The 13,788-nt window shown below is 53.0% G+C and overlaps 3 protein-coding genes across 3 annotated transcripts; all 3 read left to right on the top strand.

Moving 5' to 3' along the window:
* The first annotated feature begins 6,533 nt into the window (after positions 1–6,533).
* On the top strand, positions 6,534–9,098 carry CDEST_09474 (Putative extracellular membrane protein, CFEM). The gene is made up of 8 exons (XM_062925633.1): positions 6,534–6,968; positions 7,032–7,170; positions 7,245–7,429; positions 7,507–7,543; positions 7,607–7,674; positions 7,753–8,126; positions 8,202–8,269; positions 8,333–9,098. Exons 1-8 carry the CDS (start codon positions 6,843–6,845, stop codon positions 8,833–8,835), a joined length of 1,500 nt encoding a protein of 499 aa, XP_062781684.1. The 5' UTR covers positions 6,534–6,842; the 3' UTR covers positions 8,836–9,098.
* A 178-nt stretch (positions 9,099–9,276) lies between these two features.
* Positions 9,277–12,115, top strand: CDEST_09473 (Putative zn(2)Cys(6) fungal-type DNA-binding domain, fungal transcription factor). The gene is made up of 2 exons (XM_062925632.1): positions 9,277–9,729; positions 9,873–12,115. Exons 1-2 carry the CDS (start codon positions 9,547–9,549, stop codon positions 11,106–11,108), a joined length of 1,419 nt encoding a protein of 472 aa, XP_062781683.1. The 5' UTR covers positions 9,277–9,546; the 3' UTR covers positions 11,109–12,115.
* Positions 12,116–13,228: 1,113 nt separating this feature from the next.
* Positions 13,229–13,770, top strand: CDEST_09472 (uncharacterized protein; the record flags this gene model as incomplete). Its single annotated transcript, XM_062925631.1, has 2 exons — positions 13,229–13,387; positions 13,503–13,770. The coding sequence occupies exons 1-2, from the start codon at positions 13,362–13,364 to the stop codon at positions 13,768–13,770; spliced, it is 294 nt and encodes a 97-aa protein (XP_062781682.1). The 5' UTR covers positions 13,229–13,361.
* Between the last annotated feature and the right edge of the window lie 18 nt (positions 13,771–13,788).

Genomic DNA, 13,788 nt, shown 5'->3' with positions numbered 1-13,788 from the left:
ATTGTCGCCTCCGTACGTAGCATAGAAGCCCCGTTGGCGGACGTGCCAGTCCGAGCCAACGACATGTTCACCAGGGGATCTTGCTTGACTGCGGATGCAGCACGGTCAGGAGCGTACGTGCGCCGGTGAGGATTCTGGAAACAAGTGTTCCAGTCCGTTTGAGGAGACGCAGTCCAGCCCGAGAGGATGATGCGTTTTTATCGCTTGGCTTCTTTTGCAAGCTTGCTTCAAGAAACAGAGACAAAAAGATTTTGCTTGGCGTCGGATCGGACAGGCTGGGGGGATTGCGTCTGTGGCGCAAGGTTGATCGATTTGACGTTGCATAACTCGCATGTGTGTATGCTTGGACGCTCCCCCAAGCTCGGTCAGACAACGTCATCCGATCCCTTTTTATGGATGATCATGAAATGAGGGGATACTTTTGCATTGATTTTGGTTGGGTTTGGCTGAAAACCCTCAAATCTGATCCCATGCGCGCTCACTTAAGACGCCAGACTGCTCAGGTGGTCTTGGGCAGCAGTGGGCGCCCTCCCATCACAACTTTTGTTCGTGAAACATGCGAGAGTTGACTGCTATGGGACATTTGAGTTGCCCACTTCGTTCCTTGTATTTATGCAGATGATACAGACAAGCGCTGTCATGCAGCTTACACTCCACATCCTGAGTTTCTTCATGTTCAGGATCGAAGACTGGCGGCAGAGTTTGATGACTGACACATTGACCGAGTGCCACACGTCCATTTCCTGCAAGATGTAGCAGAGCCCGCTTGATACAAATGCTGGTCAAGTCCAAAGACACCGGTGGAAATTGTTCACAATTTATTCAAAACTCCTCCAGTCGATTTTCAATGGTGAACTACCGCTGTATCTGGTGTGAAGGACTGTCTGGACAGCCACCAAATCGTACACCTGCAAAACTCTGTCCGGTGCGTATGTCGATTCACCCTATGTTCCAACTCGGTACCGGGACTTTTTTTGTATCCTAACCGCAGGTTCTGCGTCTCTTCTTCTTGCCATTGTAAAGAAAGATGCTTATACTTCTCCCGAGCTCAATCCGTTGAAAGCATGACCTCGCATTCTTCGTCAGGTAGCGCCGAACAGGATCGTATGGAGCGTGGCCTAATTAAGCGTTAGTCCGCAAGACTGTGGTACCTAACGAGATACAGAACCCAGCGACGGTATTCTTCGCTATTTGCTGTTGTCTACGAGAATCTGTACAGTCAGTCTGGCCTGCGCTTTTCCCATAGGTTGTGAGCGAAACTCCAAGGCTCGGCCAATATTTTTCAGACAGTCATTTCTGTTATAGGTCTACTTTCCAGGTCGCTCATTGTGCAAGTAGCTTGGTACTACAACGTGGTATGGACTGGTGAGATGAGTCTCTCGAACTAGAAGTGTTTTTCGAGACATTGGAATGCCGGATCACGAAGCATTTCAAAGTCAGCGGGTTTCTTATCGCAAAAATCTTCGATAGTTTTGTTTATGGCATCTTCAACTTAGTTTTGTTTCGTAATCTTGGCGGAAGAGGTTCGTGTCTCTGAACAAGGAAACTTGGGCTTCGACCCGTCCGTACCATGGACAATTACGCCATCCTAACTGGAACAAGGACGTATAATTCTTTTGAGATATAATAGCAGACATCTATAAGCTCTTCCATCAGATGGCTGAGAATCGGAACTGAGGAAAGGGTGAAGTGCGCTTGCTATTGGTTCTCGTTGTCAAAACTCAACCCCTGTAGTATTTTTGCAGTAAAGACATTGATTTCCACATGCAACCAGCCGTTCAAGGCGCTGAATCAAAGTTAAGATAGCCATTGCCAGAGAGCTGTGTGTTATGGTCATAGCCCAAAGTCCAGACTGGACTATCGGAAAAAGGGAGAACAAGAATTGCACATCATATTGAAACAGGAGGAGATTAAAACGCACTGTCTCCCTCAATATCAACATCTATGCGTTCAGCCTACTCCAAATGAAATTGTAAAGTGCTTGAGTTCACTAATCATACCCGTCAGGTTGGGTCTTTCTTCAATGATGGTTCTGTTCCTCCGGTAGCCAGGAGCGCTGTTCTGCCCTGGGAATCTTTGACAAACAAGATATCTGCTGAAACATAATCTTTGACCTGTGAGAACATAGATGGCGGATCATGGGCTCTCTCCATCCGCTTACATGACTCTTCTCCAGGCTTATCATCGGCAACGCGGCACCAAACACAGAAGCAGGAAACTCAATGAGAAGCCCGAATCCGATACCGCCCAGCAGAAACATCGGCTGGCCAAAAAGAGTTTGTCGTAAGCAATTAAAGTCAAAGTCAAACGATCCTCCACAGCCCCGCGCTCGATCCAAAGCTTTGCCCTCCGCATTGCGCCGCACGTGCGCATTGACAGCAATTAACAATGTAATGAAGATGGTCGCAAAATTTCCGTCACATACATTAAGCACTTTGGTCAATAACCTTCTTTTTTTTCCCTCCACGTAATCATGTAGCCATTCAGCGTTTGCCAAATCCACGGTTAGCATAATTCACAATGATGACTCAACAGTGTGCTATCCTGGAAGCTGCCTGGTTTGTATCCCAAACCCACCCTTTGAGATTATCAACTGTGAGAAACGAAGACACGCCGCCGCGAACACCTCCTGCTACTCTCTATGCCATGTAATACAGTCCAGATCAAATGATAGGAAGGAAGTCAAAACATAGCGAATCAGGTCATGTGCAGCTTTCATCGTGATCTACGGTTTCTGTCAGGCCAGGTTAGCCTAGATTAGAGATTCGCCAGCGTTGCGAGGTTTCAATGATGTAGCAACGATACAACGGTGTGTGCACGCTTTGCCTTCTTCGTTATCAGTTCAATTCCTACCGTGACTTTCCTTAAGAAACCTTTTCGGGAAAGGCTGATAAGCTGTCTTCTTTGTGCTTTGAGTTTGACGAACTCGGAAGGAAACCTTGCTTTATGAGTCGCGAGGATGGTTTGTTGACTTGTAGAGTGAAAGCTACTGCCCGAATATAAGAAGTATAGATCAAACAAAAGATCGGCGGTCGGAGGGTGAAGAATCCCAGAGACATGGTCGCATATATGCAACTAACAAAACTTTAATTCCGTACAGGTCTATCCTATCGAGCGGTAGTGGACGTCGTTGGTGTGCAACGAGTACGATGCATGGGCTGTGCAAGGGGTATGGGGCTGCTTTATCAACTTCAGACGGTAACGGTTGCGCTCCAGTTGCAGAACATACTCGTTACAATGGGATATCGAGTCATGGTGCACATCTTCCCGTGGCAGCAATTGCTGGTCCTCGAAGGGATAGGCCGGATACGTTGTGTCCAGTCACTTTTGGGACAAGGAAGTTGTAAACTTTACCATCAGACCACAACAGTGGTACGGGTCGGCTTCTCCACTGAGCAAACTTCGAGGCAAGCCGGCACGTCAACCGATACCGATGGTATCGACCTGGCTGGGAACCACAACCATTCGTAGAGTTGTTGTTGCATCGTCTCAGAAGGTGATATTCGCAAAGCCAAAAGGGCTTATATGGGGCCTCCAGGCTTTTGCTGCGAACAGTGACCCAGGATCGATTGCCGACTTACCAGATCCGAGTACATCGTAGTCCATGACTGCCCGCGTAGCCGGGCCCGACATAGTTACTAGGGTGCAGATCGAAGTCTTTTTTAGAAATTGATCGGCATTCATGTGACGCTCGTCCCGCTCATGCGATGTATATGTAATCAAGTTGACTTTCACAGCCTTCGATCAGGGAAAGGTCTACCTGTATCAGACGTGAAGCGTTCACAACAGCACCATATCGGGACTTGGTCGCTGGAATCCTCCACGGCGTGATGGAGAAATGACAGTGATTCACCACGGCTTCGACGATCTGGTGTCTTGTACCCTCTTTCAATAGAGGTTTACCAACACGAAGTTTCCGTTTCAAAAGTTGAAGTTCTAGTTCCGTTGCATGTCCAAAGAGTGACAAGAACCCCTAAGGCCCATACACGTACAAGTTCTCCCTCGAACCGTTCCATGGAAGGTAACTCAATATATCGCCATCAAACTTTACTGTGTAGAATCTGAACATATTCCTCACACAAGCAACGCACAACCAAACCTTTGCCTTATTTGGTTGGAGTTCAACTCAAAAGCAAACCTTATCGTGTCGCTTACAACGTCTATCCATGCCAGCCTACTTGGCCATTCGAATCTCGTTCCTGGGGCGTGGGTCCTGGAACTTTCAGCCACAGGGTTACTTCCCAAGCAACTTTACGATTACATTACCAAAAAAAGGTGCCTCGACTTGAGACCAGGCTGCCTGGTTACTCCTCGAGTCCGCTGGACAGGATCGGCCTGACTGGCATATGCGTATAGCTAAGGATGCCGCGGGCGCGCGAAAAGCGGAGCACGCTCTGAAGGCTACGTCTAGTTGGCATACATCGTACATGCTCACATTGTCCATTGCCGTCAATTCACCGTCGGCAATCCACCGTCGGCAATCCACCATCGGCAAACCTCCGCGGGTCTCCGTACCTCTGCTTGTCCCACGTGGACGCCAGACACAAAGGGGTTGGAGAGTCGCGGAGGTTTATGACTCGGAAAAGCACTTTGATGACGCTCGATTCACCGCCTGGTCTGATCCAGAGGATCCAGATAGATTCCTCCGACCGAGGTGGCCCATACATCGTAGAGTGAGCTCGACGTGATTGCAGTTGTCATCGGGATATCCTAGTGTCCTGATATGTGTGTGCCAAGCCATTGAATCAATGACAAATACAGGCCCGTCCCCCGTCAGTCCTCGGTGAGCAGGCTGCACAGTTCATCAAATCGCGGCATTCAACCCTCCAACTTTAGGGCAGCGTACCACTGCCTGCGGCAAGACGGCACAGTATCAAGGTTAAGATTCTTGGCTGAGTGCTATTCTTGCATCGGTATCCGTACCTCCATCTGTTCTGTTATCCCAGTAGCTTGGGGGGGGGGGGGGGCGACGAACAAGCATGGGTCGAGTGGGTGGTCAATTCTAGGCTCGCGAAAGGAAGAAGCATGACTTTGACTATATGTTAGACTTTCACAAGAGGCTGTGCATCTTCATTCCTTCCAATTCAGCGAGAATTAAGGAGATCTCGGGGCTGCCTAGCTCTCACAGGTGTAAAGGTTGTGCGACTAGACTGGAATGAGGAACTAGCTCGAAGCTTGCATGATGCAAGGCACAGCAGAGCATCAGACGAACTACGCGGCAGGCTGATCACGGCAATGATTTCCAACTTCTATCGTCATCACGGCATTCCCCCTCGAACGTTACGATCTCAATCTAGAAGGCGGTAGGAACCTCAGCCATGGATTCGGCGATGCACCTCTGCATGACCTGTCACACCGGTTCAAAGAACAGGACCGGTGGGAAGTCGGGGTGGGGGTTCGTCTGAAAGTCCGGACTGACCGGCAGGGAGGGAGGGTGGCTAGCAACGCTATCTTTAAGCTGGCCTTGCAATGACGAGCTTCAGCCTAGCCCAGGTTATCTGCAAGCCAATCTTCAGGACTTGGCGAGGCTAGACATGGGTTGGACGCTTGACTCAGGGACCTCCCTCTCTCTCCTCTTGAGAGATCGCGGCTGTGGCGTTAGCGTAGCTCGGATCCGACACAGTATCATTGAGGGTAGCAGCTCGTTCTCGTTCTAGTTCTAGTGATTCTTCCAACGCCGCTGCACATGATCTTCGAACAGAGTTGACCTGTCATATTCCCGCCCTGCAACTCGTATGCCCTAAATACAGTCGATGTTACGCCCAACCTCCAGCTGTCCCCATATCCCGACCCGCAGGCGCAACTATTGTCCGGTCCGTGTCCGTCTTTTGACGTGATCCAACCCAGTCAACTCCACCATGGACCCCGGTCAGCCGTACCCGCGCGGCCGGACTTGAATCGCACGCGCTCTACACGTGGTTAGCCGGTGGGTGGCTGTAGGCGGGGATCATTCGTCACCGTTCCTCGACAAGGCAGCTCTAAAGCTGTCAATATCAAATAGCCAGGGTGCCCCACAACAGTCAGAGGTGCAATTCCCAAGTGGAGGTGTTGAGGTGATATGTGTTGCATGTCGCCACCTATTTGAGTTCGAGGATATTGATCAAGCGATCAAGCGATCAAGCAACATGGCCCGCTGGCCTCAAAGAAAGTCCCCAGTTTGGCAGAGTCTGGAGAGCCTGGCCGGCCGGAAAGGTTGCACGGACTCGCCATGAAGGAGATCAATGTGAAACCCTGACCCAGCTCACATCGGACGAACCAATGGACCCATGGTGCCAGAGTCCAGGGGTCATGATTCAGTCCTGGGCTCCCGCCACCTTCCGGCCGAGTTGCCCAGCACCAGATTGAGCTGAGGAGCTCACAGCGTTATACCCTTTCGGGTGACAGCTGCAACCTCGAGCGCACGAGGGCCCGCATGGGTCGAATCAACATCAGACGCGGCGCATGCATGTGGTAGGACTCGTCGGCAGTATGCCAAGGAATTCGATGACAGATTCCAGTGGCTCGCGCCCATAGACAACCTTGAACAAACCTGGTCGACGGGGAGAGATCGCCTTGCAATGGAGGCGGACTCCGTCAATACCCTTTCGAATCTTGCGTGCGGGCGGTCGAAGCGTCCCGAATCGTGGAGCGGCGACCTACTTATCCCATGGGCCCGGCACCTTGAACAGAGAATATCAGATCTGCGTTCCCTGAGACGCCGAGAGAGCCCATCTATATCTTGTCTTGTGGGAATCATGTCCCGTGACACCGGCAACGCATTAACGGGCTGGATGATATTGTTCAGGTCATAGACGGCATCTCGGTGGTCACCTGGTTCCCGAAATCTTTGTTTCACATCAACAATGAAGAGCCTCCTGAGGTGGTCGCTCGTCCTGCTGCCGTGGGCAGCCGGAACAGTCCTCGCCCAGAACAGTACCAATTCCTCCATCTCCCCGCTGGAACTCGTGTCCCAGGTTCCGCAATGTGCTGTGAGTATCACTGCCGTGTCCAACAGTGTTTGCCTTCTAGTTTGTAACTGACCCGATCAACAGGTTTCTTGCGTCACAAGATCGTTCCTCACCTCGGGCTGCAGCCTCGACGCACTCGCCCCTTGTGTTTGCACCAACGTCTCGCTCCTGAAGGAATTGTCTGGATGTGTGCAATCATCCTGCAAGTGGCAGGATCAACTTGGTGGGTGCACAACCGCAACAAGATATGATATGGGTTGATGGGGATCGAAGCTAACACCCTGAACCTTCTACCAGAGTTGTCGTACTTGACGGATGATTTGTGCGGCCCCTACCCACACCCATCCAGAGACTTCGAGATCAAGGTGGTGGTGGCAGTATTGGCTGTGATCACCTTCCCTATCGTGCTTCTGAGACTGCTCTCGCGATGGATCGTGGCGAGTGGCCTGCAACTGGACGACTGGATGACGCTCGTGGCAGCGGTAAGTCAACTCCCTTCATGAATTACGATGACGGTAGCCTGGGGATGATGCGCAGGACTGACTGACTGGTGGTCCAGGCCCTTCTAGGCGCAACTCTTGGGTGTGTTGTTACGAGTACGTCTTCAGAATGACTCTTCGGATTTCAGACACCCGTCGCTGACATGCGTTGTTGCATAGCTGCCAACCTCGGATTTGGTCTTCATTACTGGAACGTCAATGCAGCAAATGCCCAGCTTATTCTTCAAGTAAGCCACCCCCTCCTCTTCCCTCTCTTCTCTTCCATGTTCTTAGGATAGCGGAGCTTGTACTGACGGATTCCCAAGCTATACTTCGCGGTGCAGATGCTGTACATCGCCGTACTCGTGCTGGCGAAGCTATCGATCGTGGCCCTTTTCGCCCGTCTCTTCCCCGACCGCAAGTTCCAGATCGTCAACAAGCTCGTCATGGTTTTCCTCATCGGCCACGGAGTGGTCTTTCTCTTTGTCATCGGGTTCGAATGCACGCCCATCTCCGGGATCTGGGACCGCACCATCCCGCGCAAGTGCGTCAACCTCAACGCGGTGGCTGTGGCCAGCTCGGTCCTCAGCATTGTGGAGGATATTGCCATCCTTGCGATGCCCATTCAGCAGCTCAGCAAGTTGCAGCTTGGGCTCAAGAAGAAGATTGCGGTCGGCTTCATGCTCAGCCTGGGATCTTTGTAAGTTTGCACACTGTCGGCTAGTGAGAAGTCGTCAATCAAAACACCTTTTTGACTAGTGCTAACCTCTGGCAGCGCGTGTATTACTTCCATCGTTCGTCTGCGCTGGCTTATGATGTTTGTCGAGTCGTATGACACCACATGTAAGTCCTCGATCGCACAAAAGACTTCCTGACCCTGATGATCTAACCGTCTGTTCTTCACAGGGGACAACGTCGACATAGTGACGTGGAGCATGGCTGAGATTTCGTGCGCTCTGATGTGCGGCAGTCTACCAGCACTCCGTCCTCTCTTCAAGAAGATCCCGGGTCTTCTCACCACCATACGCAGCACGCATCATACTGCCGAGCGCAAGGAGACGGTCGACAGGGGCAGCAGTCTTTTGTATCTCCGTGACAAGGACCTTGCATCAATGCCACCGACTCCTGCACCGGAGCCTTCGCCGACGGAATCCGAGGGCTCATTCATGATCAAAATACACATTGCCGAGCAGCTCGATCCCAGGATGAAACCCCTACCGCCACCACCACTGCAGCCGCTTACCTATCAGCCGCCGTGGAGAGACAGTGGCCTACCACTAACCCCCAAAACGCCCAAGACGCCCAAGACGCCTTCAACACCTATGAGTTCCCGGAGTTTCAGGAGAGAGGCCAACGCAGACTACGAGTTGGACCTGAGAAGTGTTGTGAACACAAAGACGTGGATGTAGAGGAGTAACGGCAACGCGAGACACAATACCCCATCACAAAAAATGTGATTTGATGATGTTTATACCCCATTTGATTTGGATTGACGACTTGTTGGGCACCAGAGCAACGGTTCGCTCCGGGGGGCCAGAGTCCAGGGATTTGGTTGCGCAGGGAAGGGGGGCCAAGACAACCGAGGCTGAAAACCCCGAGACAACTACATGTAATATGTAAGATTGAAATACGTCAATGTAATCAAAGCATTGTAAACCCCCGAGCTTTGCCAGTTGAAGAGACACATCTTCAGGGTCCCAAAGATAAGGACGAGGACGAGGACGGGGGTTTAAATGAGACTTGGAAGACTCAAGGATGGCTTTGGCCAATCAAAGAAAAAGAAAGCGATTTTCGGATAAAATACGAGAAAACGGCCGAAGCTCCGAGACGGCGAGACCCACGGACGGGGGTTCGTTCGTTCATAGGGGCCGTGAACTTGGAGAATTCACCCTCTCCACGACCTCCTCTTGAGTGTGTGTTCGTACACCTGGAGATGCCCCGACAAACCCAATGCCGGCCCCTGGCTCTTCGTATCGCGGCACTACACGACGTCATAGACCGAGCCGCCCCGACGTAGGAATGGACGCCATCGTTCCGCCTAGAGCCCCGTCCGCCTCTGCCGCCCGAACGAACCCGAATCCGACGTCCGAGGACCGCCGCCGCCGGCGCGATCGCCAACGATGACCGAGGACGAGAAAGAGAGCAGTTCGAGATCGCCGGCATGCACCGCGTCATCTGCCGACAAGACGGGAGGAGGAGGAGGCGGAGGAGGGTGCTGCTGTGGAACATGTCGCAAGAAGAAGAGGAGGTCGCATAAGAAGTCTCGCAATGGATGTCAGAACTGCAAAAGAAGAAAAGTCAAGGCACGTTTCCCCCCCGATCTTCCTATGTTGGGAGGTCATTCTATCTCCCCCTGTAGTGCGCTTGGCCTTCTTCCTGACGCCTCTCTCTCTCTCTCTCTCTCTCTCTCTATTCACCTTGGGCTGACTGTGTCTGGAATCCATAGTGCGACGAGGTCAAGCCCGAATGCGGCAACTGTCTACGATTCTCGATGCACTGCGACTTCGCACCGTCGCCGCCAACGAACCAGATCTCCCCGTCTCCCACCGCATCGTCGCCGTTGACGCCGCCGCCGAGAAAACGGGGCCGTCCCCGAAAGGATTGGGACGCCGTCCCGAAGCTGCCGGCTTCGAACGACTCTGGCTCCGATGCGGCCCGCATACAACGCACACCGGCTCCGTCGTCGGGTGAACCGGCCTTCCCCTCGCTCCTGAACTCCAGCGACCTCGAACTCCTACACCACTACATGTGCCACACGGCCATCACCTTGGGCGAGCCCCATGTATGGCGCGAGCACGTCCCGAAGCTCGGTTTCAAGCACCACTACGTGCTTCACATGGTCCTTGCCATATCGGCGCAGCACCTCGCGAGACTCCGGCCAGCGCAAGCTCGCCACTACGAGACCCTCGCCGAGCGACACTCGACGAGCGCCTTGCCGGCCGTGGCGAGCCTCATCCCGCGACTGGACAAGGACAACTGCCAGGCCCTATACCACACCACCGTCCTGGTTTGCTTCTCGACATTCGCAAAGAAGCCGACCCCGGGGCATCTCCTGGTCGTTGCCGAGGATGGCGAGGTTCCGTGGTGGGGGCTCATGCGCGGCGTCCGCATCGTCGTCCAGAACGTCGGCATACAGACCATCATATCAGGCTGGCCCGACGAGAGCGTCACCTTTGAGCAGCACTGGACGCACTGCCCTGCCCTGCCCGAACCCGTCCACAAGGCGGTGCTCTGGGAGACCCGCCTCGAAGAGCTGGCCGATCTGGTGGCCACCACGCCCGATCCCGAGCGGGAGATGTTCACCACCTCGCTCGGGGCGTTGAGGGACTGCTTCAGGATGACCTTCGGCACCGAGGCCGAGCCCGAAAAGCGCGTCCAGGGCCGGTTCGAGATTGTCATGCGGTGGCTGTACAACATGGACGACGACTTCGTGGCCCGCCTGCAGCAGAGGCAGGCCCTGCCCCTTATTCTTCTGGGCCATTTCGCTGTTCTCGTTCAGTTGCTCGAACATTTCTGGTTCATGGAGGGATGGGCGGAACACCTATTGAACGGGCTGTTCGTCGCTTTGGATCCTCAGTACGCCACCTGGCTCGAGTGGCCTGCTCAACAGATCAGACGGACTGGATCTGGATCTGGGGCTACCGACCGCGGCATCCTTTCGGTGCAGAGGATGATTGATTGATTGAGCGGGCATCTTTCACTGTGTGACACCCATGGGCCTTAGCCGCGTCGCCTTACATCCACCACTCTCTCTATCACAACCGAGCCGAGTCTCACGAGTGATCGCCGACTCCTCTTCAACCGGTTATCTAAATGTCGTCATTATTGCAGCAGCAGCCTGGAGACGATGAGGTCGTCTCAATGCTCATGTCCGGCACTTGTCGTCGCTGAAATGCGACCCGAGAATGCCACGCTTACCTCTTAGGAAGCTCCGGCATTCTCTCCCTCCACCCAACTTGGAGGGTCATGATTCTAGGCTCTTTCAGCCGCCGAAGACGTGCTGAAGGACTCTTGGAATTTACATTTTGTGCGCGTCATAAATAGCTATGGCGTAAACCTGGAATCCTGGAATTTGAGGGCTGATTCCATTGTCTTATGAGTTTTCACTCAAGGCTGCCCTCTGCCAGTCAGCAGAGCACAGAGGAAGCACTGCTCAAACTTGGAACTTGAGATACCCCAACAGCTGACACTCCCAAGACAAGATTCTGACTTTGTCAGACTGCATGATGGATTGATGGTGGATTAGATGGCTATTCGGGCCCTCGATGATGAACCATTCCACCCGTTCCACCCGTCGAGCCTACTAGGGAATCCGAATCGGGCCAAGGATCCCATGTGTTCTATGCACGCTCTCGTGCATGCGTGTCGCTCGATCTTCACCGCAACACTGGGAACATGGCCAGCCTGTCTCCATTCCTACTACCAGCTACCCGGAATCGAATGCTGCGGCGCAGTAACCAGGTTTCCGGCGCGGGGGAGGGCAAGGGCAGATCGGCTGTCCAGTGGACCGGATCCAAGCCAGGATGCCCGCGAGGATGATAGGAAACCTTGTTCAAGCCAAGGGATGGCCAGCCCATGTACTGTACAGCCGGTTATGGACCACATTGTAGTGTACATACTTGGATATGAGGAAACGCATACCCATCATCGCTAGAGAACCCCCTCCCCCATGTTGAACAGCCAGCCAAAATCAGCTAAGCTCCGGTCGTTTGCCCACTTGTTTGTGCAATCCTTTAATCCTCTTAATCACTCAGCCTCCGCACCGAATACGGTTTCCTTGACCGCTACTCTGCCGAAACCTGGGGGCCTGAAGCTCCCTCGACGTCCCCAGAACCAATGCGACTGTTCCTCCCCTTGCGACAATCGTCCTCCCAGCCCGCCCCTTTGTGACAGTCCGCGTTGTCTTAGATCGCCCGCATGAGCCCCTGGTCACGAGACCGTAGGCTCGGAACCCAGAACCACATGGGCTGTTCCACATAGAGGGCCTTTCGTTCATTAAGTAGCCTAAACGGAAGGGAGGAAAAACTCAAATCAGGCGGTGAGGTAGTTTGTCCATCGGTATCCCGAAATTGCGATGCAACGAAAGGCCCCGACGCCGTGAGATGGAGGGCATTTCCAGTCTCCCGGTCCCTGGGTGCGCCTAGCGCCATTGAGTTAATTCTCCGACGGCACGTCCATGGCATCACCGGTTAAACAGCGCTGGGCGAGTGGACGTTGATCTAGGGGGTAGACTACAGGCTGGAAGAGCAAATCTCGACACTTGTTTCGATTTCCGAGTTCGGGAGAGTATTCCTACGCTAGTAGACCAATCTGGATGTGATGCCATGGCGGGAGGATGGCGTCTAGACCTCGTCAAGACGCCAACGAGTAAGCAATTTGTCCGGGTACATATCGAACCTCGTCCATGTAAGGCCATTCAAGAAGAGAGGTCGTCTTGGTGGCATTCAATTGAAGTTTTTGCGGTGTCGAATAGAGCGAGATTCAATGACTTCTTGCGATCTGACTGCCACCACACCTTTTGAGATCCAAACGCCAAGACATTTGCCATGAACCGTGAGTGAAGCCGTATTGTACAACTTCAATGAGCCCAAAACGCAACAATTCGTGTCCCACTTGATCGGTGACCCCTTCAGAATATTCTGCACATTTTCACACCTCTCTGCCATTCTCATTTGCGACCAGCCGCGCTTGTTGGCGGTGGCGGACGGGGTCGGGATGCTCTGATCGCAATTGCGATCGAAGGTTGCTTCTTAGTCGCAGGCCGCCCCGTTGAGCCATGGATCGCGCTCTCTCTTTCATTCCCATCTCAAACTCGTCTCCCTGACTTGGTCTACTTGATTACTTCTGTTTTAACCCTTTCCGTCATCCTGTAGCCCGTCATTGTGCTCGTGTCGGGGTTGATGGCCACTCTTCATGTCTACCTGACCTAAACCGAATGGTGCTCGACAACACGCCAAAGAGGTGAGTTATCACCACCCAATCGGGCGTGACCCGGCCAGAAACCTAGGCCACGGGTAGAGCGCTAGGTATTCCAGAGTTGAACTGAACTGACTTTGTCGGTTCGGCCAAAAAACAGCAGATCTACGAGATCGCAGGGTCACTACACTCGGCAGCAACAGCCTTCATTCTCACTTGGCTCGGTTGTTAACGGCGACCCCAAGTACATCGGACCAAGCAACCGACTTACAGAAGCCTGGGTTAAGGAGCAGCAAGCAACCTTCCCGGCCAACCTCATCAAGCTCAAGACCGAGGCCAAGGTCACCGAGCATCGGATTCAGCACATTTACCAGATAGGAGAGGAGGTCACTGAGAACCTCGCGGCTTTCGGAGTAACATCGAAATAAATCTCAACTCATCGACTC

This window comes from Colletotrichum destructivum, chromosome 6 (genome assembly GCF_034447905.1).
Source record: "Colletotrichum destructivum chromosome 6, complete sequence".
Taxonomy (NCBI): domain Eukaryota; kingdom Fungi; phylum Ascomycota; class Sordariomycetes; order Glomerellales; family Glomerellaceae; genus Colletotrichum; species Colletotrichum destructivum.
Note: the sequence above shows the minus strand (reverse complement) of the source record. Positions and strands in the feature narration are given on the sequence as shown.

What these genes read in the sequence shown, in the direction of transcription:
- CDEST_09474 (XM_062925633.1), top strand. Translation starts at nt 6,843, where the DNA reads ATGAAGAGCCTCCTGAGGTGGTCGCTCGTCCTGCTGCCGTGGGCAGCC. An exon ending in GGATGACGCTCGTGGCAGCG is followed by an intron (nt 7,430 to 7,506) that starts GTAAGTCAACTC and finishes CTGGTGGTCCAG; the next exon opens with GCCCTTCTAGGCGCAACTCT. An exon ending in CGAGTCGTATGACACCACAT is followed by an intron (nt 8,270 to 8,332) that starts GTAAGTCCTCGA and finishes TGTTCTTCACAG; the next exon opens with GGGACAACGTCGACATAGTG.
- CDEST_09473 (XM_062925632.1), top strand. Translation starts at nt 9,547, where the DNA reads ATGACCGAGGACGAGAAAGAGAGCAGTTCGAGATCGCCGGCATGCACC. An exon ending in GCAAAAGAAGAAAAGTCAAG is followed by an intron (nt 9,730 to 9,872) that starts GCACGTTTCCCC and finishes TGGAATCCATAG; the next exon opens with TGCGACGAGGTCAAGCCCGA.